We start from the raw sequence: 22,481 nt of genomic DNA, 5'->3' as shown, positions 1-22,481 counted from the left end.
AGAACATCAGCATCCGGATCACAGGATAGATGAACTACTATAATATTGAATAATGTAGAAAATGTAAGTGTGTACAAATTGTGAGGGAAACGTGTGAAATGTGAACAAATGTTTGTTCTCCATCTGCTTTACGACAAATACAAAACCAACTTCCTCCAGGTCACGTAACTGCAGTGCTTCCGTGTCAGAGAGTGTGATCACGTGGTCAACACAGATGAGAATAGAAACTGACAGTGGTTGTTCGATTCGACTGGAAAACACAGGTGAGATGACCTCGATGTCTTGTTGACATTATACTAAACTTCTGGCATCAGAGATCACAGTTCATTCATTTATTTATCATTTACCTAATTTGCCTTTGGGGATGAATAAAGTAATCTATCTATCTCTTATTGAATCTAAATCTGAACCTAAACCAGAGCATTCTGTGCTTTAGTGTGGTGGATGTTTATACTATAATAGATCTTTAGATGTGATCATTAGACATAGTGCATGTGTCATAGCTGTAATCTGACCAGTGGATTGTTCTCTGTGTTTCCTCTCAGCAGGTTTGGGACTGAATGAAAACTAAAATGCAGCCTTCCTCCTGTGACACCTTTGTGGCTCTGCCCCCCTCCACTGAGGGACAACGCATCGTCTTCGGGAAAAACTCTGACAGGCCCTGTGATGAAGTCCAGGAGGTGGTGTATTTTCCTGCCAAATGTTACGGTGCAGAGGAGAAGGTTGAGGTGGGTGACACACAGACAGCTTGTTATTGCCCTCCAACCCTCAGTTTCCTCAGTGGACAACCATTAACAGACTCTGCCCCTGTGTCTTGTTTGTCTTCTAAGTGTACGTACATAGAGATCGACCAGGTTGCCCACACATATGCAGTCGTGCTGAGCAGACCAGCCTGGCTGTGGGGGGCGGAGATGGGTGCCAATGAGCATCAAGTCTGCATTGGGAACGAGGCAGTGTGGGGCAGAGAGAGCGCTGATGGGGATGAGGCTCTTCTCGGCATGGATCTTGTCAGGTAAACCACCTGTAAACAGAGCTGTCTGCAGTTTTAAGCCGTTGTTGGTGCCATACTCTGTCACCATACTTCTGAAATTCATATTACATTTCTATTTAATCACGACTACGTAACTAGGAAATTGCGATTAAGATCTCTTTTACACCTGAGAAACAAACAGCTAAATAAGAATAAAAGTAATTAAGAAAAACTAATCATAAATCATAAAGTCAGACAACTAGAAACTAAATAGACTTAATGCCTCCACCAACACTCACCTCAAATTCAATCAAGCTGCACCAAATTTAACACACTCGTAGTCTAGATCTCAGTAAACTGAATTTTCTAGATTTTCCCCCCTTCAAGATCTATGAGTGTTTCCATGGGAAAACTGGGAAAAAGTGGAAAAACATCCTATCTCACAAAATTCCTTGATCTGCCTCCTGATCTGGGTCCATACCAGACTTAATGGGTTCCTCTCTGAACATCTCTGCATCCATCCACCAAGTTTTGTGGAAAACTGTTCAGCTGTTTTTGTGTAATCTTGCTATAAAACAAACAAACCATCCAACAGATAAAAGGACAGAGTACTGGTGTTGATGGGACAGCATGACAATGAAGAGTAATTAACAATAATTAATAGCTGGAAGAAGACAAACATCCTTTAATTCTAGTTTGAGTTTTAACTTTGTCTTGAATCATTTAGTTCCAACTATGTTCATCTGTTGGTGCAAATCAAACTTTAATAACAAAGCACCAGGCTTTTTTTTGTTCTTCTTCCCATGACTTTTTTCAGTTCAGTGTAAATTTGGGAAAAACACTTAAAGCTGTGACCGTACTCTTTACACAGGCTCGGACTTGAGAGAGCAGACACGGCAGAGAAAGCGGTGGATGTCATAACTGAGCTGCTGGAGAAATATGGTCAGGGAGGATCTTGCATGGAGGACGAGTCTGGCTTCACCTACCACAACAGCTTCCTCATCTCAGACAGGAAGGAGGCCTGGCTGCTGGAAACATCAGGGAAGCACTGGGCTGCAGAAAAAGTAGAAGGTGAGAAAGATCTACAGAAAAAGAGACTAGGTATCAGTGCTTGTTTGCTTTGCTTGTGCAACAGAAGTCAAAATATGTTTTATTATTCAGCCTACAATATTTCTTAGACTTTAAATCATATAGAGCTCCGGTCAAGATCTTGATAGGCTTTGTTTTCTCTGAATGAAAACCCAAGAGCTCAACAGAATTAATCACCACATGTGGCTGTAGAGGGCGCTGTTGCTCAGCAAAAGTCACATAGTGTTACTTCAAATCTAAATCATTTTTTTTTATAAACTAGAATGGCAGTCAGTGGAGCAGTCCCCTTATGAGACCACATTTCAATTCACTAGATTTGATTTTCATTTGGATCTGCACCAAATTCTAAACACTCATAGATAACGGTCCCCTAAATATGGCTGTTTAAAGATTAAAACTCATTGCAGGTACAACCCACCAGATAAATTACTAATCACTATTAATTCATATTGGTTAATGTATGTGCATGTCTTCCATTAAATGGCAAGAAGTTGCAACACTAATACAAAGTACACAGTATGTATAATGTATTGCAGTATCTCCATTACATAGGAGCACTGGTAAGTTAATTTTTTAACTGTAAAGCATTCCACTCGGTACATATGCTACAACTGCTCTGCCTGAATATGTATTGTCCTAATAAAAAACTTCATTGTTGAAGTTGCTGCTAATTCTACATGTACTGTATGTTTTTAGTTTGATGGCTGATCATTACATTTGACCCTTTTTCACAGGTGGATATCGCAACATTTCAAACCAGTATGGCATTACATCTAAGATAGACAAGGAACATCCACAACTGAGGGAATATGCACGAAGCAAAGGCTGGTGGGACGGAGAGTCTCAGTTCAACTTCGCCACAGTCTACTCGTTCATGACCACAGCCAGAATTGAGGCCTCAGGAAGCCGCTACTGTGAGGGGAAGAAGTTGTTGGAAAAGAGCAAAGGTTTGTTACTATGCACTGCACTGTGGAATATGACAGACAAATATATATATATATATTATATAAATGAATGCAGAAATAAATAGTTGAATACAGTGATGACATAGATTATTTCAGTTTTTCAAAATTTATTTATTACAGGTTTTTGTCTCTTCATTTTCCATACATTTATATATGTGTTTCTATATTTATTTGTAAGTTTATTTTTGTGCCTTTTTCTTTTATTCATTCCTTTATCATTTATATTTTTCTAAACTTTTTTGTTTCTGTATTTATATATTCCTAAATTGATATATGTATTTCTACAATTATTTATTTATTGATTTATTAATTTATTTCTACATCTCTTCATTTATATATTTCTACATTTATTTATACTTATGTTAACCTTTTGTCCTTCATTGTGGAAATGTGGGACCGTTATCAGGCAAATCTTTACATGACTTTTACCGCTGTTTATGCATGTATTGGTTTTATTTACTGAAGGCCACATCACCGCTGAGACGATGATGGACATCCTGAGGGATAAAGACAGTGGCATCAACATGGAGGGCATGTTCATGACTACAGGAAGTATGGTGTCTGTGATCCCCATGAATCCTGCTCTGCCAGGGGTTCACTATTTTACAGCCACTCCAGACCCTGAAAGGTAAATAACTTGAAATCTCTTCTGCTGGGGAGACGTCTTTATGAATTCAGTTTCACTGCAGTTTGTGATGATTTACTTCTGACTTCTTTGTGTTAACAGGTCTGTGTTCAAGCCGTTTGTCTTTGTGACACACACTAATCAGCTGAAGGAGACGACTTCTCCTAGTTACGGCCCAAATGACCCTGTGAAGAAGAAACCTCGCTTTCAGAGCAAACCGGACCGCAAACACGAACTATTTGTCAAACACCAAGTGGTGGCTGCCATCATTGACTCTTACAAGGTTCAACAATTTAATTCAAGCCTGCAGTTTACCTACATGTGTCAATTAGTTCATTGTGGTCACTGTCTGCATAAAATTTATTTATCTTCTTTTTGACTTTTAAAGGACAGAGGAAAGAAGATCACAGACTCGATGAGGCAACTAGAAAAGGAGAACATTTCACGGATGGAGAAGATTCTTTCAAATGGTGTTGAGCAGCCTGATTATTTCGCAAATCTGTTCCCGAACTCTGTCCAGGAGGAGATGGCTCTGTACAGCAAGAGCTGAAAAGCCTGAGACAACCTCATAACACTTCTTAAGTATGACAGTATCAGTCTGTGTAGCTTGTGCCTTTCAGTCAGGTTCAAATACAAACATCATGCTTGCATATTAAAATAACACCATTGTGCAAATCAAAAGAAGCAGCCTTGGACAGAATGGATGCAATATTCTAATTACATTAATGCACAGATGACAAGATACACGATTTTTAGGGTTCAGTTGTAAATTTTATTTTAAAATAAATCAAAACGTTAAATATGCAGCCTTTGACAGACATTTTGTGCTGATCTGTAAATTAAATATTTTTTTATTAAAAAGACCAACATTAGTTTCAACATGATCAGGTTTATAATAAACTCAAATCTTTGCACTTAGGAAAAAAAAAAGAAAGTTTCAAGCTGAATTTTATATACATAAATGTACCTGAGTGAAACTTTGAATTACAGCAGCTTCTACTTAAGCAACTTTCATGAGATTCCCACATTCATAAAGTTCATGTGAGGGAGTGAATATTTGTCAGAGAAAATACTCCTTGAAATGCTGTTTGCACTGCTTGTCATTAAAAAAACAACATTTAACGAATATAACGGCAATGGAAATACTGAGGAAGTTTTTTTTTTTTTTTTAAACTGGTTGCTTGTTTTTTGGAACTGTGCGCTCACACATCCCTGGTTACTGGTACAATCCCTGTTCGATATCAGTGCAGAGTCACATTAAGCTGCATGTGACCAAAGCAACATTATTTCTGCTTAATCCTACATTACCGATTAAACATTAAACTGACGAGAAAAAACTATAAAAAATTAACTAGGATTTAAAAACCACAAATTCCCTTTGGCGAGTATTATTGGTAGAAAAGTGAAAAATAAAATCTGAGGTGTATCAATAGAATACTCCCTGCAACCCCCCCCCCCCCCCCCCCCCCCCCCACATAATACCATAAAATAGAGTACTGCAAATTCCAGTGTATTTACTACATAGAAAATATTCAAGTCTTGTTCCACCCCAAAGGATTAGAAATACTTATCTTGAAAATATGCTTATTAAAAGCAAACACCTTGAAGTTTAACACCTCTAAGTTTTGAAGTTAGTCATATTAATATTTCACTGAAAAATCTTTACTGCAGATTAAAGTCTGCAAGTGACGTCAATTCAACAGTCAGGAAAACAGACACGTAAATGAACAACCAGAGAATAGCCAATATTAACTTGCAAGATAATCTGAGGAGTCTGTTTTATAGATTTGTTAGAATTTGAAGACCGACCTTGTGACTAAACTAGAGCTCTAGTTTTTCCACACAAGTGATTTCAACTGCCACTTCTATTACTCACTACATTCGCCATGTTGTTCTGGCATTTTTCTCAAATAGTCCACAACAGACAAACCAAACTCTGGCTCTACACTGGTCCCTTCATGTTTTATGTCACCTGTTGAGATGCCACTAAATCTGTCACACACACCCTTTAATTTGTAGTTCCCTTTAAAACCACTTCAAGTATTGCATAGTGCCTTGGCCTTTCAGTTTCATGCATGTTGCACTCAGGCAACACCAAACATCCCCATGATGTCTGTTTCAACATCCAACTGCTGTTGGGTGCAGACCACAGTACGACAATGCAAGCTGAAATTTCAGTGTGCACTCTTGAAAGTTCAGCGTCATTCCTTCAGTTCGTTATTTTCTATGATCAGAAATGTGGGAACTGTCAACCCTGATCTTTTTGTCTTAAGTTATGAAGCGGTAATGCAGCCGGCTGTCTTGGAAGTCGTATTCCTGCCTGATGTGCTGGAGCACGCTGCCCTGCTGTAACTGCGTCCCGTAGAGTACCGCCTCACCACGGTCCTGAGCCAAGCCGACCTGCTGAAGCCACTCCACAAGTTCACAGCCAAGAAAGCAGTCAACCGTAGCCTTCTTCCCACACCTGGAAGTCAAAAAGAAGCATTCACCCACATCTGTTCACTTTTTTTTGTTTTTAAGTAGCTACAAGATGAGAGGAGAAGCAGACAGAGCCAAAAGTTAGCTTTTCTCATATGAAGAACACAGCAGGATATTGTTAGATTGTTAATTTAGTTTTTTCAATATTTTGTATTTTCACATGACATTTTAACATTTTACCACGGGGCTGGCAAGAAAAGTCCCAGAAAATGTCCAAAGCAACTGACATGGACATTTGTGTTTTTACAAACAGTCCCACTGGAAAATTTCAGGAAAAAGTCCGGAGTTCAGTGCACATCATGCAGCTCATGTGTGCTCTCACCTTTTCTTCTTAACAATGTCATGAAAACACTGGTCCTTGTGGTACTTTGTGAACTTGGTGCATGTCATCCTGACATCCTCGGGTAAATCACTCTGCAGCTGCTCCTCTCGCTTCCTTCTGTACCACAGTTTATATAACCTAAAATACATTCACAAAAAAAGGAAGGCATGTTAACAGTATACTTTATAGTACAGTAAACAAGTACATGTAATGTTTAGATTTACATTGCACGAAAAAGTGTATGTAGAGTGTGAGAGTTTTGGAACACAAATATTCTTTACCTCTTTTTAAATGGTAATATAATCAAATGCTTGTCCAGCCCAAATAGAGCGAAGGAGAGGAAACCCTGGAAACAGAAAACATGTCATCACACTAGTATGGTGCAACAACACAGTCATAATCCTGGAAATACATTCACTGGAGCCAAACCTGTCCATAGTTGGCCACAGCACAGAAGAACTGCAGCTCCAAGTAGAGTCTACCAGGAACACGGTTAAAGAGTAACCACAGGCAGCTGGACAAGTTCTGTCAAAGCAGGAATGACATATTGAAGACAGATTCACAGAAACTCAAAACCACTTATTGTAATGATATTTCTTTGGATTCTAATATTGTATCTCTTTTTGGGTTTTCTGAACAGGTCTATTTGGAGAAATCTACCTCTGATACTGACGGGGGGGGAGAAATTACACAGCTCAGTCATTTGTCTGATTTGGCTCGTGCTGCACTGGATGTAATAATGCAGACGTACTCATGTATGGAAGTGAAAGGTGGTGGTTTACTCACAGCAAGCAAGCTGACAGTCAGCAGCAGACACAAGAGCACATGACGGCCCACTTGTCTGTCTGCCACCTGTTGGAGCTCTTCCACTTGGACGAGCAGGCAGTCTGTTGACTCACACCTCCTCTCACACTGAGCTGAGGGGGGCAGCAGATAGATAGATAGATAGATAGATAGATAGATTTAAAATACTGAATCTAACTGAATTTTTGAGAAATTTATTTTTCAAACAATATTAAAGGGTTATGGTTGTTGTGTGTTGATAGGAGTATCAATACCATACCTGTGAGGGTGGCCTGTGTGTTGTTAATATTTGTGCTGATGATCATGTCAGGCATGGGCTGGGGCGGTGCACAGTCACATATGAGGCATGCTGATAACAAAAAATTAAAACTGACTTTGTGTCTGTGTTCTGATGATACCATTCCACCACACACCATTCATACCAGAAGCAGACAGCCGATTACCCCCCCCCCCCCGGCACATTCAAGTATTCAAATTGTAATTTTCAAACCAAAGGGTTGGTTTGGAGATTCATTACACCTCTGCTGTTTATCACAAGAGAAAAGTACCATTCTTGCTGTTGAGATCTCCTGACGGGGTGACCGGCTCAGAAAGAGTCTGATTCTCTGGTTCAACTTCCATCACGAGATCTTCTGCAAAATCGGATGAAGAGTTTCCCTCCAGGATATGGTCATCCTGGGCCCAGCTTCCTCGACTGACACAAACAAGCGAGCTGCCTCCCAGCAGTATGCTAAGGGCGGCTACTATTATGGTGCAGATAATCTGTAGATATACACAAATTCAGACTTTTGAGTAATTCTCAGCTGGTTCCGACACAAATCTCAAACAGCAGAGGACAGGAAGATAACTTCCATAATGTTACCTGTGATCTTCCATAAAAGAATGATGAGTCAATCGTGTTGGACATTTTTTCCCCAGAAAGGAGCAACGCAGCAGTTACTAAGGCTGGAAACCTGTTAATATAAAGACAAAGTCAACAATAAAATCACTGACAACTGAGCCGAGTTGATCGTTGGTTCATCAGAGATCAAAAAAAATAATTTTTGTTTCACTTCTGTGTAAATTATGACTCACCCCCAGCCTGTGATCACCAACACACCTGATGGTACTTTCAGATCCTCTGAGTTTCTCACAAGCACGAGTGAGAGCGCTATTAGACCTAGAACGACAACATACCAATTACAACATTAGCAAACAAACCCATTTGAGTGACATGACAGTTGAATTTGTTATTTTTAATGGATAGATGTGTTCAAACAAAGCATACCTGGCCACACGTAGGTACTGTAGAGTGAGGTACATAATAATGTGAAAGTCAGGTACTGCCCAATGAAGTTGTTTTCCTTCACCACAAAGTTCCACAGGATCATCCCGATACAAGTTAGAAGCTGGAGACCAATGTATGTCACATATTAGTATTCTAATTTAATTCATGGCGCCAATAAAACCAATATATGAAGAGAGACTGTGTGCTCACTTGTGCCAAGAAAAGGTTGACTGTAAAAATATGAGGTAGCCTTTTCAATTTCTTACTTAAAAACATGACAGCAATTGTCCACACCTGTCAGAAAAAAACACATATGTCAAATTATTCACATTTACTGATGCAAAGACTTAAGCACAGATGCTAAATACAACTAATATGTAACTTTGTTGGCTGGTTGCTCACTTTGAAAGCAAGGGAGAGTTTAAATTACTCAACATAATGAAACACTGAGAAACAACTGAAGCACAAGACATGTGTGAATATGTTTCACTTCTGCATTGCTTCCTTGGAAGATAAACTGAAAGTGAGAATTAATGAGGAAGTTAGTCTGTGCGGCAGTAAAACATTAACTCACATTTTTGAATTCCGTCTTATTCATTAAACTATAGTAACTGACTTACATGGTGGGAGGCCAAACTTCTTTCAGTTATGAGGTGAAACATGCTATACAAATGCTTCATGATGATATTTTGACTTAACTATTTTATTGGGATAAAACACAATAAACCTACAAATCGGACAATATAAAGTCAGTTATAGACGATTATCCAACAACAACCATATATACATCACAATGAAGTGACTCTCTGTGACTCACCAGTAAAACTAAGCTCACTATGCTTATGTTAAAGCTGACATTCTGCAGTGAATTCATCAGAACCTGAGGGTCCATCCTTCGCATTGTGAGCAACCAGGCAGACACATACATTATTGGAGCTGAGAGGAAAGTGCTGATCACCATCCCAGAGGTTACCTGTTCAGAGGAATTCAAAAAAAATACATATGGTGAGCTGCAAAGAAGAAAACACAAAGGTGCAGTGTGTGAATGGCAGTAAGTAGGTTGGTGGGTAGACGGAAACAACTCACAACTTCTAGCTCCGCGTTGTAATAGACAGCATAGATAGCCACACTCGGTGCGGTGGGAAACACTCCATAAAGAAAGGCATAATTGGAGAGGCTGGAGTGGTTCAGCGAGGTGATGTTGCTGTTGTCCAACAGTTCCACCATCTCCTTACAAATCAGGGGCATTAGCAACCTGAAAGTCAAATGAAAAGACTGGTGTCATATAACATTATTCCAGGGATTAGTTAACACGCTCTGTGAACGGCTGCGCTATTAAAATATTTATATACAAAAGCTATTATTATGCCGCACACCCCTGAGCCCTCTTAACGTGTCATCCATTTAGTAAAAAGCTTGTGGTCTGAGAAAGCTCTATGTCATGTAAACCATAGAGCACTTCACAAAGCTCTAACCTGCTGACTCTCTCTCTACACTCGTACCACACGTCTCATTATAAAAATGCAAGGTCATCTGTTAACGCACAGTCATGACCATCATACGCAGATGTAAAGACATTTTTCTCACTTACAGTTTTGCGGTGATGAGTAATATCAGTGTAACGACTGTGGATCTGGTGAGTTTTCTCAACTGGCCCACCATGGACAGACCCAAGTAGAACAAAGCCGCTCCCCCGAAAGAGTTGGCCAAGCCATCCAGGAAGTTAGCCATGAAGGCAGGAATTGTCTGGTGCAGGGCAAAGTGGGCGACAATGCCGATGACAACCATGAATACTATGGGGTTCTTTAAGACCTGCAGAACTACAAGTCCCACAATCAGAAGTTTGCTCTGCTGGTGGTTTCCCTGATCCTTCCACTTCTGGATCTCACAGAAGGCAAAGCCGATGGGATTCAGAAGCATCAAGGACACGGGTGCAACCAGGTAGATGTACTGGAGGTACTCTGGGTAGGTGTTCCGGTACAGGGCTTCAACTGTGGATAAAGATGAAGGCAAGTGGTTCAGTATGTTGTGGATTTCCAAATGACAAAATATATTTGCCAGCTATACACAAGCAGCCCCTGGCCTCCCCATTTATGACCATGAGTACAAAAAGGGTTCTTAAACCAGACCCTTTAAGAACAATTATTGATTGAGTCATGATTGCATCATATGTGCCTTGACAAACACCAACAAACAAGCCACTGCAAAACAAGAATTGGCTTCAAAGTCTGCAAAGGTTTAGATTTAAATAAAGAGCTGAAGTCTGGTGAGCTGACTCAGACTAGACTCCAGCAGCAGACAAATTGTTGTAATTTTAAAGTTGCTGAAGTTTTAGTCAATGAGGTGAAAGCAAAATAAAACACACTTACTCAAAATGTCAGAACTGGATATGAACTGTAAGATTAGCATGGTTTACCACTAAAATTGATGCTGCTATAAATCATGCACAACAGAACATGAACAACTTCTGACATTAATTTCCTTTCCATTCTAAATTTGCATGATTACCAGTTATTCATTTATGCTTACATTGGTTTGTTCATTTTTTAAATGTAATAAAGGCCTGAGAAAGCAGGACAAGTATGTAAACAGACTGTGAGCATAACTCTGGGTGATGCCGCCAAAGATTATATCAAGATAAAATGTTCAATGGACTCTTGATGAAAATTAGATTGCAATTATTATTAGTATTCTTTTATTGCCCGGCCCCACACCATAACATTATCATTTTCTGTATAAGTTGACAATCAGAACAGTTAGTTCCAGTATTTAATGAACATTTGTCCTTTTCAACAGCAGGTAGTGGAGTCTAAGCATGATCAGTATATATACAAAGCCGTGTGTGTGTGTACAAGATCATGAATACCACTTGGGTGAAATGTTCACACTTATATATCTTTGAATGCAATGTTATTTTTTAAAAAGGGCCCTGAAAACACTGATGCCAACTCAAATGTGTTTACAACATATCTTGGTAAGTCTCCCTATAAATTGTATTCCTTTATTTATAGGTATGTTATGTTATTCTAAGTTTTGTATTTTTATATTTTATTTATTTCATATTTTTAGTATTAGTATTAGCAAGAGAGATCAAAGATGTAAAAAATAACATTTGAATGACTCAATAAAAACGTTTAAGTGTAAAAAGAAGAAAACACTGGTGAACACAGGTAGTCTACAGTGTAACTAACTGATCATTACGTTTCTGCTGTGATGGTTGAACAAGCACTGAGACAGCTCGATCACAGCAGTGAATGAGAGGCCGCGTTGGAGGCAGCAGGTTTGAACAAGGGTTCACACACTCACCTATAGGAAATCCCAAAGCAAAGTCATTGCTCTGTGTGGCAAATATAGAGAAGAGCCCGGCTTTACTGTAGCGACTCTCGGGGCTGGCTACGACCAGGGTGAGGACGCAGACCAGCAGGAACACGGACACTTTGGCGACGAGGACGCTCCAGAGAAACGACCAGATGACGTTCCCGAAGTCCAGCAGCACCATGTTCTTGAACAGCAGCGCCGGGAGGGCGAACTTGGACACAAAGTTGCCGAGTCCTTTAGCCTGAGTGGAGGTGATGATGTTCGCCCTCCCCGCGATGTACCCGCACAGGATGATCCCGAAGCACTGCAGCAGCGCCGGGAAGAGCTTTTCGATGGACATGGTGGTGCTGGAGGACTGAGCAGAGGGGTCCGAAGCTTCATCCCCCGCGTGGGAGAAGTTGAAGAAGCCGGTGGTGGTGCTGCCCGGGGGCTTCATCGCGCTCCCTCCCCTGACAGTGGGTCATAAGCTCCCGTTGATGTCAAGGTTTAATCACGGCTCGGGGCTAAAGGTGGAGTGGGTGTAGTCGGGATAAGGTGGAAACCTCCGCCGCTAAAACACTGTGAACAGGCGCGTGTTCAAAGTTAAACAGATAATATGACACTTCAAAAGCTACATGTTAAGTATACCGCGGTTAGTTTACATCACACGGTTAAATAAGTTGTTTACCTAACGTGTAAAGTTGCTTCAAGGCGCTGTTCAGACAACACGCCCAGCCATGTTGACAGGAGTTATTCAAGTGACCCTCACCTCTGCGACAGCGGCGGCGCCCTCACATGTTCCTGCTAGCGGACTTAGCCAGCTAGCTAGTGGCTAATGCTAAACAGCCGGCGGAGGACACAGAAGTGAAGTCGTAAACTAAACTGTTATGAAACTAGAATAAACTTCCTCCAGGAGTCAGTCCACAGCTGCGACCACCTCCACGTGTCTCTGAGCGCTGCAGATTCCGTGTGTAACTTCTTTTTCATATTTCGAGATTTGTCAACACAACTTCACCAATCACGTGTTTCAACGAGAGCAGAGGGGCGGGAGCAGAGGGGCGGGGCTTAGCGGGACCTTCCCACCCCTGTGTGTGTGTGTGTGTGTGTGTGTGTGTGTGTGTGTGTCTGTTTGGATGTTGTCTCGTGTCCTTCCAGGTAATATGTGTATAGCCTATGTTGTATTACCATTATTTACTTTGTGTTATTTGCTCATCCCTTCTATCTGGATCAACTCTGTTGCTCAACATGTCTGATCTTCCTTGGAAAATGATCCCTCCTTGTTTCTTTCCTCTTCCTGAAGTTTCTTTCATTTGCTTTAAGGACAGAGGGCATATATTTGTTGTCAGTTAATAATGGGATGGATTATTAGGGATTAGACCTGTACTGAGCTCTCACTGCCAGGGACTGGATCTCTCAGGATGGATGTTAATACCAGGTCTGAACAACGTCTCAGTGAGTTGAGAACTATCAGGAGGTCCCTTTAATAACCACTAAAGGTAAAAGGGTGACCCTAAAGGATAATGTTTTTTAATGTATCAACAATATTCTTATCCTAACTGTCGAAATCTACTCTGTACTTCCAAGATGAACGATCCCTCCTCTCTTTAAGTTTCTCCTCCTTCACATTCATTCAATCACATGTGTTAGAGCGATATGTATCTGAATGTTAAATTGAGTAAGTAGAAAAATCTACACAACAGAGCAGAAGTGGGAAGTTGGTCAACACAACGTACAGACAGGCATCATTAGAGGAGAGGCTTCAGTGCGTCAGGGAGTGGGTGTTGTCCAACAAATACCTGTTAGTGTTACACCCTAACTCCATTGTGGGGATTGAAATACATTCCTACCTCTAATAATAGGTGATTATGATGTCAGAATTGTGGTTTGTAACAGTCTCATCAGGAAAGAGGATTTGTCAGCAGTCACTAATCAAGAATGCATTTCATCCTGAAAATGGACAAAACCATTTTATTATTTTTAAGTCATTCCCTATGAGTATGCCCAGGAAAAAAAAAAATTGTAACTAATGAAACATTTAAATCGAACACATATTACATTCCTTGACAAAAAGAAGAAGAACTTGTCTGACACAAAATGCGCTTAGAGATAATATTTGTACAAAGACAAAAGATCCATTCTTGAAATACCAAATAGCAGAACACAAACAAACTGGTCATCTGCAACAGGAACAACCTGAGTCTTCAGAGCATGCTCAACTCGATGAGCCGCCCAGCAAACACTCCTAACGTGCCAATGAGACAAACGGCCATGAAGACACACAGCAGAATATGATCCAACACCATGGCCACAAACTTCCACTCTTCAGCCGCCTGGAAAGAACAGGGACAACATGTCAATACTCACAAAGCTACACTCATATATTAGAGATGTTTTCTGTGTGAGACAATTCATTACATTGTTGGATTCCTCATCTGATTTCATGGTTTCTGCGATGTACTTGACCCCTTCGATGGCACTGTGGACGTCAGGGTTCTTGGTGATAGGCGACTGGTAGGGAACAGAAGTAGTCTGGTTGCCAGAGATGTCGGAGATGTCCATGTCTGCACCGTAGATGCTTTTATTCTGTTTTTCTTTGCCGGGGCGCTTCATTGTTGAAAAGAACATAATGTTGGGGATAGTTTCAATAAAAACCTGCCAGAAAAAAAAAGATAAAGGATGAACACATTTGTCAAGGAGTGTTCAGCATCAGGGCAGTTGGCTCTAAGTAAATATGTTTTTGTACCACTAGATGGCGATGTAATGCAGAGTAAAAATAGAGTAAAGCTCGTTTTCCAAACATTGGAAATGTGATGGATTCATTTGTTGTTGTTCAGCTCTACAATCAAATTGATAAGTCATCAATCTCGCTCCGAGCTGAACTCACCTTGCGGACCCAGTCTGGCATCGTGTGGGTGCTCGGGGAGCGGTGGTGGGTGTTAATGACAATGACAGTGATGATGATGGAGGCAATGACGAAGACCATGGTGAAGAGCATGTACTTCCCAATGAGCGGCACAGCACTGGAGGTGGAGGGGATCAGCTCCACAATGACCAGCAGGAACACAGTCAGAGACAGGAGGACGGAGATGCTGAGAGTCATCTTCTCCCCTGGAAGACACAGAAAATCATCTCTGTTAACGTCATAACTTGTCTAAAAACTATGGATATCAGATCATATTTCTTATCAGGGACTCTAAAAATCCTATAAAAGGATATCATAATAATAAATAATCATCTTATTATATTCAGAGTGTAATATTTCTTCAGCTGCCCTGGTCACAACTTAAATTTGAAGGGTCAAAGGGGAAAACAATTGGAAACTCAGAAATGTATTATGTGGTTCATGGAAATTTGACCATATTGTTTCTGGCCTTGCTGCATTGGCTTCCTGTTTGTGTTTGGGTTGATTTTAAGAATTTCTTGATGAATGTTCAGCTGATAGTTGTCTGGTAGTTCTCAGAGCCTGATTAGTGACTAAAGGGGATCATGCTTATGCTCCCAAATTCTGGAACAACTTACCAGCTCAGACATGTTACATCTGTTCCTGCTTTTTAATCGCCTCTTAAAACGCTCTTAAAAGGTTTCCCTATATGAATTTTATTTTATTCTATCTCTTCTATTTTCTTATTCTCTTATTGTTTATGAGGCACTTTAGAATTTTTGTGAAAAGTCAGATGCATTACAAGCTTCTTCTTCTTCTGATTCAATAACACATTCTCTATGTTTCTTTGCAGCGTCTGAGCTTGAAACGACATTTTGAAGTAATTGTGAAAATGGAGTAGAAAATGTGGAGCAGTCACATCAAACAATATTTTAGTTTTCTCAGGGCGCCTCCAACATCCAATCTTATTATTACATTGCCACATGAAAGAGCTGCTTACACGAGCCTGGTTTATATGAGTATGGTACATACAATATATACTTTCCCCGTCATTCAATAAGTCCACCTCTAAAAACACAATAACGGCACTGTGCACCCACACAAGCAAATCACGTTTAAAGACTGAGAGCATAGCTTTTTTTTTACCTGACCAACAATAGAGGAAGTAAACAGATTCTGACACCATTCACACAAGTAAAAGGAGAGACATGTTGTTTTTGTTGCTCGGTAAGAGCTGTTATCCCTGAGAGAGTTTCTTTTGGCACGAGCTTCTCCTTCAGCTTTACACCATCCTGTCAGCGGCCATATCAGAAACAGGGATCAAGTGATGTATTATACATTAAAGCAAAGGCCTGCTTTTCAGACATGACAGCACAGAGGGACTCTGGGTAATGAGGCAGACCTGCACACTGGGAACTCGGCCAGATGTGCACACGAGCGGGGCGGTTCCTGTTGCAGCCAGTGTAAATACAACTGAGACTGACAGGCTCCAATAAAGACGAGGATGTTATCAGTGAATATCAAGAACACATGGATGATAAAGAAATGAGCCATTACCATTACTGGTGAGGGCTCAGAGTTTCCCTGTCTTTAGTGTTTGTGCTAAGCTAAGCTAACTGACTGTTAGACGTGGTGTCAATCCTCTCTTAAAACACTTTCATAGTACAGCTTCCCTTCAGTTCTTGTAAACAACTGGAGAATGTAAAGCCAAATCCAGCACAGGGCCTTGTTATATCAGATGTTACATAAACTGTATCTTATGAGCTGGGAAGTACAGAAATAAATTGCTACAGTATGAGTAACTGGCTCAGAGACTGAAATGAGATTTACAAGCAATGGATGCAATTTATGACATCTTGCAAAAATATGGAGAAAATAAACTGTGTGTGCATATGAAGACATAAGCGATGTAAAATCAACAAAGAGAGAGAGAGCTGTGCCATTTATTATATTGTGTATTCAGGAAGGGGGATGATGGGCAGTTTAATCCCATTTGTGTATGTTATTATGACTTTCTGCAAGGAGGTTATGCTTTAACCACTGTTTGTTTGTTGTTTTGTTTGTTGGTGCAGATCCGGATCAAGCTTCAGACTTTTTTTTCATTGCAAGACTGTTTTAAAACATTTTCCTGGATTTTGCAGGAAGTCATATTTAGGGGACTGATTTATGAGTGTGTGAAACTTGTTTAAACATCTGTCTTTTTGCAGTGTCATCCATTACACACCATATTTTGTTGTGCTTTTGTCTGTATAAATCAGACATAATTTCATAATTGCACTACAAACCAATAACTTCATATCCATGTGAAAGAAAACAAAGTTGAAACAGCAGGTCCGTCAACATACCAGAGTCAGTGGGAAGGTAGAAGACGAGGCCGGTGAGGAAGGAGAAGAGCATACAGGGGATGATGACGTTGACGATGAAGTACAGAGGGAGCCGCAGCATGAGGAAGTGGTAGGTGATGTCCAGGTAAGGCGTTTCTGGGCAGCAGGCATAGTAGACCCAGTGCTTCCAGCCCCGGAAATCCTTCATCACCCATTCCCCACTTTCCATAAAGTTACTCAGGTCTGGGCGATCACTGTCCTGATGAAGAGAAATAATAAACAGGACAAATTAAGGATGATTCTTTAAAGTTCAAGTTTTATCATTTCTACTGTTTATAAGTTTGTAACCTGTCGATGAATATGAATTGCACTTATCTTTATAAAAAAGATACATTTCTACATCCCACGCTCCCCGATGAAGGTTCTGTTGTCGGATTGTTCCAAATGATTTGCGACATTTGAGATATTTTGGCATCATGTAAAATCATTTGTTTTTAACAGTACACTATTTTAATGGGTAAAGGAAAGATTGATACCACTTGCTACAGTTGCAAGATGGTTAGCCTAGTTTAGCTTAACAACAGGTAAAAGGTACTGCCTCAGCTCAATGGTAAATAAAAAACATATTTCCACACAGAAGTGGAATTTATTTGTTGTTATTTCAAAAATGCAAAGTGTATTCTGAAATGTTTTCCCTCAGGTGAGGGGTGGTGCCTGTGTAGAAGTTGCAGGACATGACGTATTTATTCTGCAGTGTAAATCACGTGTTCTTGTTTACAGCACATCAACAATGATGCCACCGGAGAAACCAAAAGCTCTTGAATCTCATTCTCTGTCTAAGTTGACATCTTGATCTGCGTCTCCTTTGTGCAGGCAATGGCCTCTTTTTTCCATCCTGAGATATTTGTATTCTTTTGGGGTTTTTTTCCTTTTCAGTTTTGTGTCTGTTACTTGTTAAAAACATGGCAACACTCACATTGATTCGCTCAGGGTGAATTTTCTAGACATTTTCCTGCTGTTTTCTCACAAATGGGCTAACACAGACATTTTTGCACATTTTACAAGGGAGCTGGCAGGAGAAGCTAATCGGCTGCTGTATTTAGCCTCATGAGGTGTTTTAAGAGGGCTTGACTGATGTTGACAGCGATTCGTTAATGAATTTAGAAAAGTTGCGCTATAGTGCCAGTTCTTATACGAGTGCTTTCTGTCTTTGACTTTGAAACAGTAGCCTTATATTGCTAACATTTAGCATTTCAAGGGTATTGGATGGTTAAATCGATGATTTTAATTTTAGGCCCGGCTTCAAGTTTAAATGGCAGATAACATGTCAGAGAGTGGTGTCAATCCTCTCATCAATCTCTACCTCTAATTCCAGAATGGGAATATGTCTGTTTCCCAACATGTAGAGCTACTCCTTTTTAAGAAATATCTAATGGGAATTACTGGATTGACGACGACCAGGTTTCCATCATAGGTCCAGGTTCCCAGCTTCATGCTGCAGTTCTGAAGGTCAAAGGGGAAATGCAGCACGATGATTTCACAGTAGCTCTTGAAGATGGCAGGTGGGTTCCACGTGATCATCCCAGTGTACTCCAGCAGCACTTTGGTCTCGTGAACGATGGCAAAGTCACCGTCAGCACTGCAAGTATACAGACAGACGCAGGCAGCATCATCAGCATGAGAGGGAAGGCAGTAAGTTAAATGTTAACGTAGGGGGACATATCAGTGCCGGAGGGTGGGCTGCCGCTGCTGTCACGCTGCCCAGCCAACCAGCGCTCAGAATGGCACAAGTTGTTGTGGCAGTGGAGCTAGTTGTCAGGGAAAAACAGCAGTGTGCAACATATGCAACATATGGTGCAGGGAGAGAGGGTGATGGGGGGGTGGGTGCAAAAGAGAGGCCAGATTTAGCCAAATGAAATCCGAGCTTTCACACGTTCCATACTGGAGCATAGGAAAGTGTGATTCAGAAACATCACTGACAGGTGGGCTGATTGTTTGGATGCTTCAGGTCATGTAAAGCTTACCGTAATGAAAAATGAAAGGATTTTAGAAAAAAAACAGAGAGCTACAGGACATGGATCAAATATAGCCCCATGACATACTTGTTGTAGAGAACCAGATCAGGCCGCCAAATGTCAGTGGAGGGAACTCTGATCTTTTTGATGCCGCCGTAATCCTCCGGGTTCCACTGCAAGTTCACATCTTTCCATTGCTGAGAAAACACAACCAGAGCAATAGGAGGTTCATCGGTAATCACAATCACTATAATTTTATTACAGCAAATACGAGCTGAAAATATCACATAGACTGGGGACATATTTTGTAGAGAAGAATATCATTTCATTTAAAATAGCTACAGGGCTTTCTTTCATAAATATCATCTGTGACCTTTTCAAACTCAAAGGAGAACGATGCACCTCATATCTTTTATCATAATCTTACTGCATTTCACTGATTTAGTTTGAATATGTGTTTGTGAGTTCAAGCTCCCCATAAAAAAAGTCTTCATAAGGAGAAATGAAAACATCAGTGGGGGAAAAGACGAGGTTGCGCAACTTTGACTTGAGCCTTGATGATGGCACAAAAATAGAATTCATTTGAATAGCAGTATTTCTTTGTAACTCTTTAAGTTTTTATTGAGCATAAAAAATAAAAAAATTCTAGTCACAGATGAATAGTTAGAAGCATAATTGTGCATTTTTTACTTTCTTACCCATTTTAATTAGTACATTATTTAGGCAATGTGATAATATATATATAGGTAATATAAATATGATATTATAATAATGCATATTAAAAAAAAATCAAACCTGTTTCAGTCTCACATTGCTGCTTACGATCTGATTGACCTCATCCTGTGGATGCAGAGGAACGTATTCAGACAGTTGATGTGACAGTGAATCTTAATAATGCAAGAGGGTTGATTTGAGTGTGACATGAGTCCTCACCACACTGATGAGCTGGATGAGCTGAAGGCCCACAGTAACAACCACCGGGTCCTTGAAGTGGTTGACCGGACGCACAACCTTATTGTAACCGGTGAAGAGCTTTTTAACTAGATTTGTCTCATCAGAGGAGCACCAGGCAGGCCCTAAAACAACAACACATGACAGATACAGGTGTTCAGATCCAGTGGGTTATTTATTTTGGCAGCATTATGGACAGTGAAATGACTGACTGTTGTGTCTGACTCTTCAAGGACCCTCTTGAGTGTGTTGAAAAGGCCTATGTTGTGCCAAAGTAGAATATTCCTTTAAGAACATGTGATACTTGAGGTGAGTTAAGTTAACATGAGCTGAAAATAGATGTGATAGTGATAGTGTCATACTACAGATGTATGACGTCTGTGTGTGTGTGTGTGTGTGTGTGTGTGTGTGTGTGTGTGTGTGTGTGAACTGCATTCAAGCACATGTTCACAAACATGTAGGACTGTCGTTAAAATGCACTGTGTGTATATATATCCATGTCTATCCACTGTGTTGGGTCTGGAGTCTAAATTTGGCAAAACTGCATTCAAACATGTGATGGCACCCCCCTAAAGGCAGCGTTAATAGAGATATCCTCTCTGCAGCAGATCCGTCACAAGCTAGAGCAGGATCCCCTTTCAATTTTCAGCTGACCTTGAAACAAGGTCATTTTACAGCAACAGTTTGAGCGGTTGAATGATTCTCGAGCTGTTTAAACTAACATAATTATGCAGGTGACTTCATGTGGACACAAACAGGCAGAATTTACTCATTAGTTCTGTTTGTTGAATTGGATCAGCTTACACTGACCTGGGAGCAGTTTCATCGCTCACAATTAATGAAGAGGAGGTTTAGTATTTTCTTTTCTAACTTTGGTTGAAACACGAAAGCTAATTCAAATATAAATGCATATGTTTTCACAGGTTATCAGAACACATTTTATGAAGTTTTAAAGTAAGGGTTTCTGTAAGTTAGGTCCTTACCTGCTAGAATGAGCAGATGAAAAATGAAAAAGACAGTATTCATCCTTGTCAATAAATCCAACAGCACGATCCAACTTCACCACGCTGTCTGTTGATCACCTGAGAATGAAAAAAGGTTTGTCCCACCTAAAACATTTTTTCAGAGCTGGCAATTGACTGACTTTAAAACCTCCAGACTCTCCACTGGCAACCTTGATGTTATTGTGTGGCAGCGGATGTGAGTGACTGGCTGCCAATGCTTGTCATTTGAGAGGGTCACATACTTTGTCATCTGTTATAAGATCAACATGCCAGAGTAATCCACCACTGAAATATCCCATCGTGAACTTGACCACACACAACAAGGAGGTGCAGAGACGCTACACATGCTCACTGCCGTCAGTTCCTCTTGTATTAGGAATTAAAGATTTATGCTTCAGATCTGAACCCATCCATTTGTAATGTTCAGCCTCTTGAAAAAGTGTTTTCTATTATATCAAACATTTAAAGCTATGGATTTTAAGCTTGAGCTCAAGTTCTTTTTTTTAAAAAGCCGTATAAATTTCCTGTTACTATACTTTATATGAGATATATGGTTGTACAGTATGAATTTGTGTTTACCTTTTTTTTAATGATATATTCATATTTATTTGTTAAAGTATCCATGAAACACAATTCCCTAAATACTAGAATTAGATTTAAGTCAAGTAGGATGAGATACATTTAACAAACCTCGATTCCTAGAATTTAAATGAATAGGAATGGCAATTGGATAGTTTGGATGTTTTTGTTGAATATTAACTATTTTTGTATTATTATTTGATTTTTTTAAAATTGGAATTGTAAGCAATGTTTAAGAACGGTAACATTTTACTTTAAGTCCTCTATTCAGCATAAATAAGCAGTAATGAAACATTGAATAAATGTTTATGAAACATTTTAATATAATTGTGAGCTGCGACATTTTAACTATATTGTCATTTATAATCTGTTAACACAGCTTCACCTATGTGTGTTCACTGGCTGCTTAAATTATATTTCATTATATTTGGCTTATTGAATGTTTATAAAAGGACAAAGTATATAATGCAGAAAACATATAATGCAGTTATATCTGTTGATGAATATTTTGAAATAATTCTCACAGTGCCTCTCACATCCCTGAGAATGAATAATAAAATGATGTTAGATAACTCAGATATTCAAACAGCCTTTATATCCAAGGGGCCAGGTGTTACACCCATGCCCCCCCTCTCTGCTCTGCTCTACCCCACCCCGTCAGGCCCGTGATGGGTCAGGCAACTCAATTTCCTCACATCCCCAATCCGCTCAATCAGCCAGTCACTCAACCACAGGCCTCATTCATCTCACTTAGAGAAAAATGACCATTTTGGCAACATCTGAATTAAGAGAGATTTGTCTCAAACCTCCCACCGGTCTCTCTCCCCCCAGTCACCTGAGTTTACACCATGTACGCACCTCTAACAGTCTCTTACTCAAAGCTGTGTGTTTATATCTGCTCTGCAAGTGA

General features: G+C 40.1%; 3 protein-coding genes across 5 annotated transcripts; 1 reads left to right on the top strand and 2 right to left on the bottom strand.

Moving 5' to 3' along the window:
* Nucleotides 1-126: 126 nt before the first annotated feature.
* On the top strand, nucleotides 127-4,775 carry scrn3 (secernin 3). 2 transcript variants are annotated; one of them, XM_020090158.2, is made up of 8 exons: nucleotides 127-263; nucleotides 549-728; nucleotides 831-1,012; nucleotides 1,842-2,041; nucleotides 2,794-3,006; nucleotides 3,490-3,652; nucleotides 3,752-3,932; nucleotides 4,038-4,775. In XM_020090158.2, the coding sequence occupies exons 2-8, from the start codon at nucleotides 561-563 to the stop codon at nucleotides 4,197-4,199; spliced, it is 1,269 nt and encodes a 422-aa protein (XP_019945717.2). In that variant the 5' UTR covers nucleotides 127-263; nucleotides 549-560; the 3' UTR covers nucleotides 4,200-4,775. The 2 variants fall into 2 exon arrangements, with proteins under 2 accessions (XP_019945717.2, XP_019945718.2); XM_020090159.2 differs by having other exon boundaries at nucleotides 128-263; nucleotides 546-728.
* gpr155a (G protein-coupled receptor 155a) lies at nucleotides 4,399-12,866 on the bottom strand. 2 transcript variants are annotated; one of them, XM_020090155.2, is made up of 16 exons: nucleotides 12,506-12,866; nucleotides 11,827-12,396; nucleotides 10,112-10,511; nucleotides 9,607-9,775; nucleotides 9,338-9,493; nucleotides 8,731-8,814; nucleotides 8,521-8,641; nucleotides 8,328-8,412; nucleotides 8,116-8,206; nucleotides 7,802-8,015; nucleotides 7,513-7,602; nucleotides 7,236-7,366; nucleotides 6,879-6,974; nucleotides 6,731-6,795; nucleotides 6,450-6,587; nucleotides 4,399-6,113 (listed from the first exon to the last, which is right to left on the bottom strand). In XM_020090155.2, exons 2-16 carry the CDS (start codon nucleotides 12,272-12,274, stop codon nucleotides 5,918-5,920), a joined length of 2,484 nt encoding a protein of 827 aa, XP_019945714.2. In that variant the 5' UTR covers nucleotides 12,275-12,396; nucleotides 12,506-12,866; the 3' UTR covers nucleotides 4,399-5,917. The 2 variants fall into 2 exon arrangements, with proteins under 2 accessions (XP_019945714.2, XP_019945715.2); XM_020090156.2 differs by having other exon boundaries at nucleotides 12,587-12,866.
* A 903-nt stretch (nucleotides 12,867-13,769) lies between these two features.
* On the bottom strand, nucleotides 13,770-21,160 carry LOC109631151 (acetylcholine receptor subunit alpha). The gene is made up of 9 exons (XM_069533505.1): nucleotides 20,972-21,160; nucleotides 19,971-20,113; nucleotides 19,833-19,877; nucleotides 19,125-19,234; nucleotides 18,466-18,661; nucleotides 17,044-17,281; nucleotides 14,702-14,925; nucleotides 14,233-14,469; nucleotides 13,770-14,147 (listed from the first exon to the last, which is right to left on the bottom strand). The coding sequence occupies exons 1-9, from the start codon at nucleotides 21,012-21,014 to the stop codon at nucleotides 14,019-14,021; spliced, it is 1,365 nt and encodes a 454-aa protein (XP_069389606.1). The 5' UTR covers nucleotides 21,015-21,160; the 3' UTR covers nucleotides 13,770-14,018.
* Nucleotides 21,161-22,481: the final 1,321 nt, after the last annotated feature.

Source organism: Paralichthys olivaceus, chromosome 10, assembly GCF_024713975.1.
Source record: "Paralichthys olivaceus isolate ysfri-2021 chromosome 10, ASM2471397v2, whole genome shotgun sequence".
Lineage (NCBI taxonomy): Eukaryota > Metazoa > Chordata > Actinopteri > Pleuronectiformes > Paralichthyidae > Paralichthys > Paralichthys olivaceus.
Note: the sequence above shows the minus strand (reverse complement) of the source record. Positions and strands in the feature narration are given on the sequence as shown.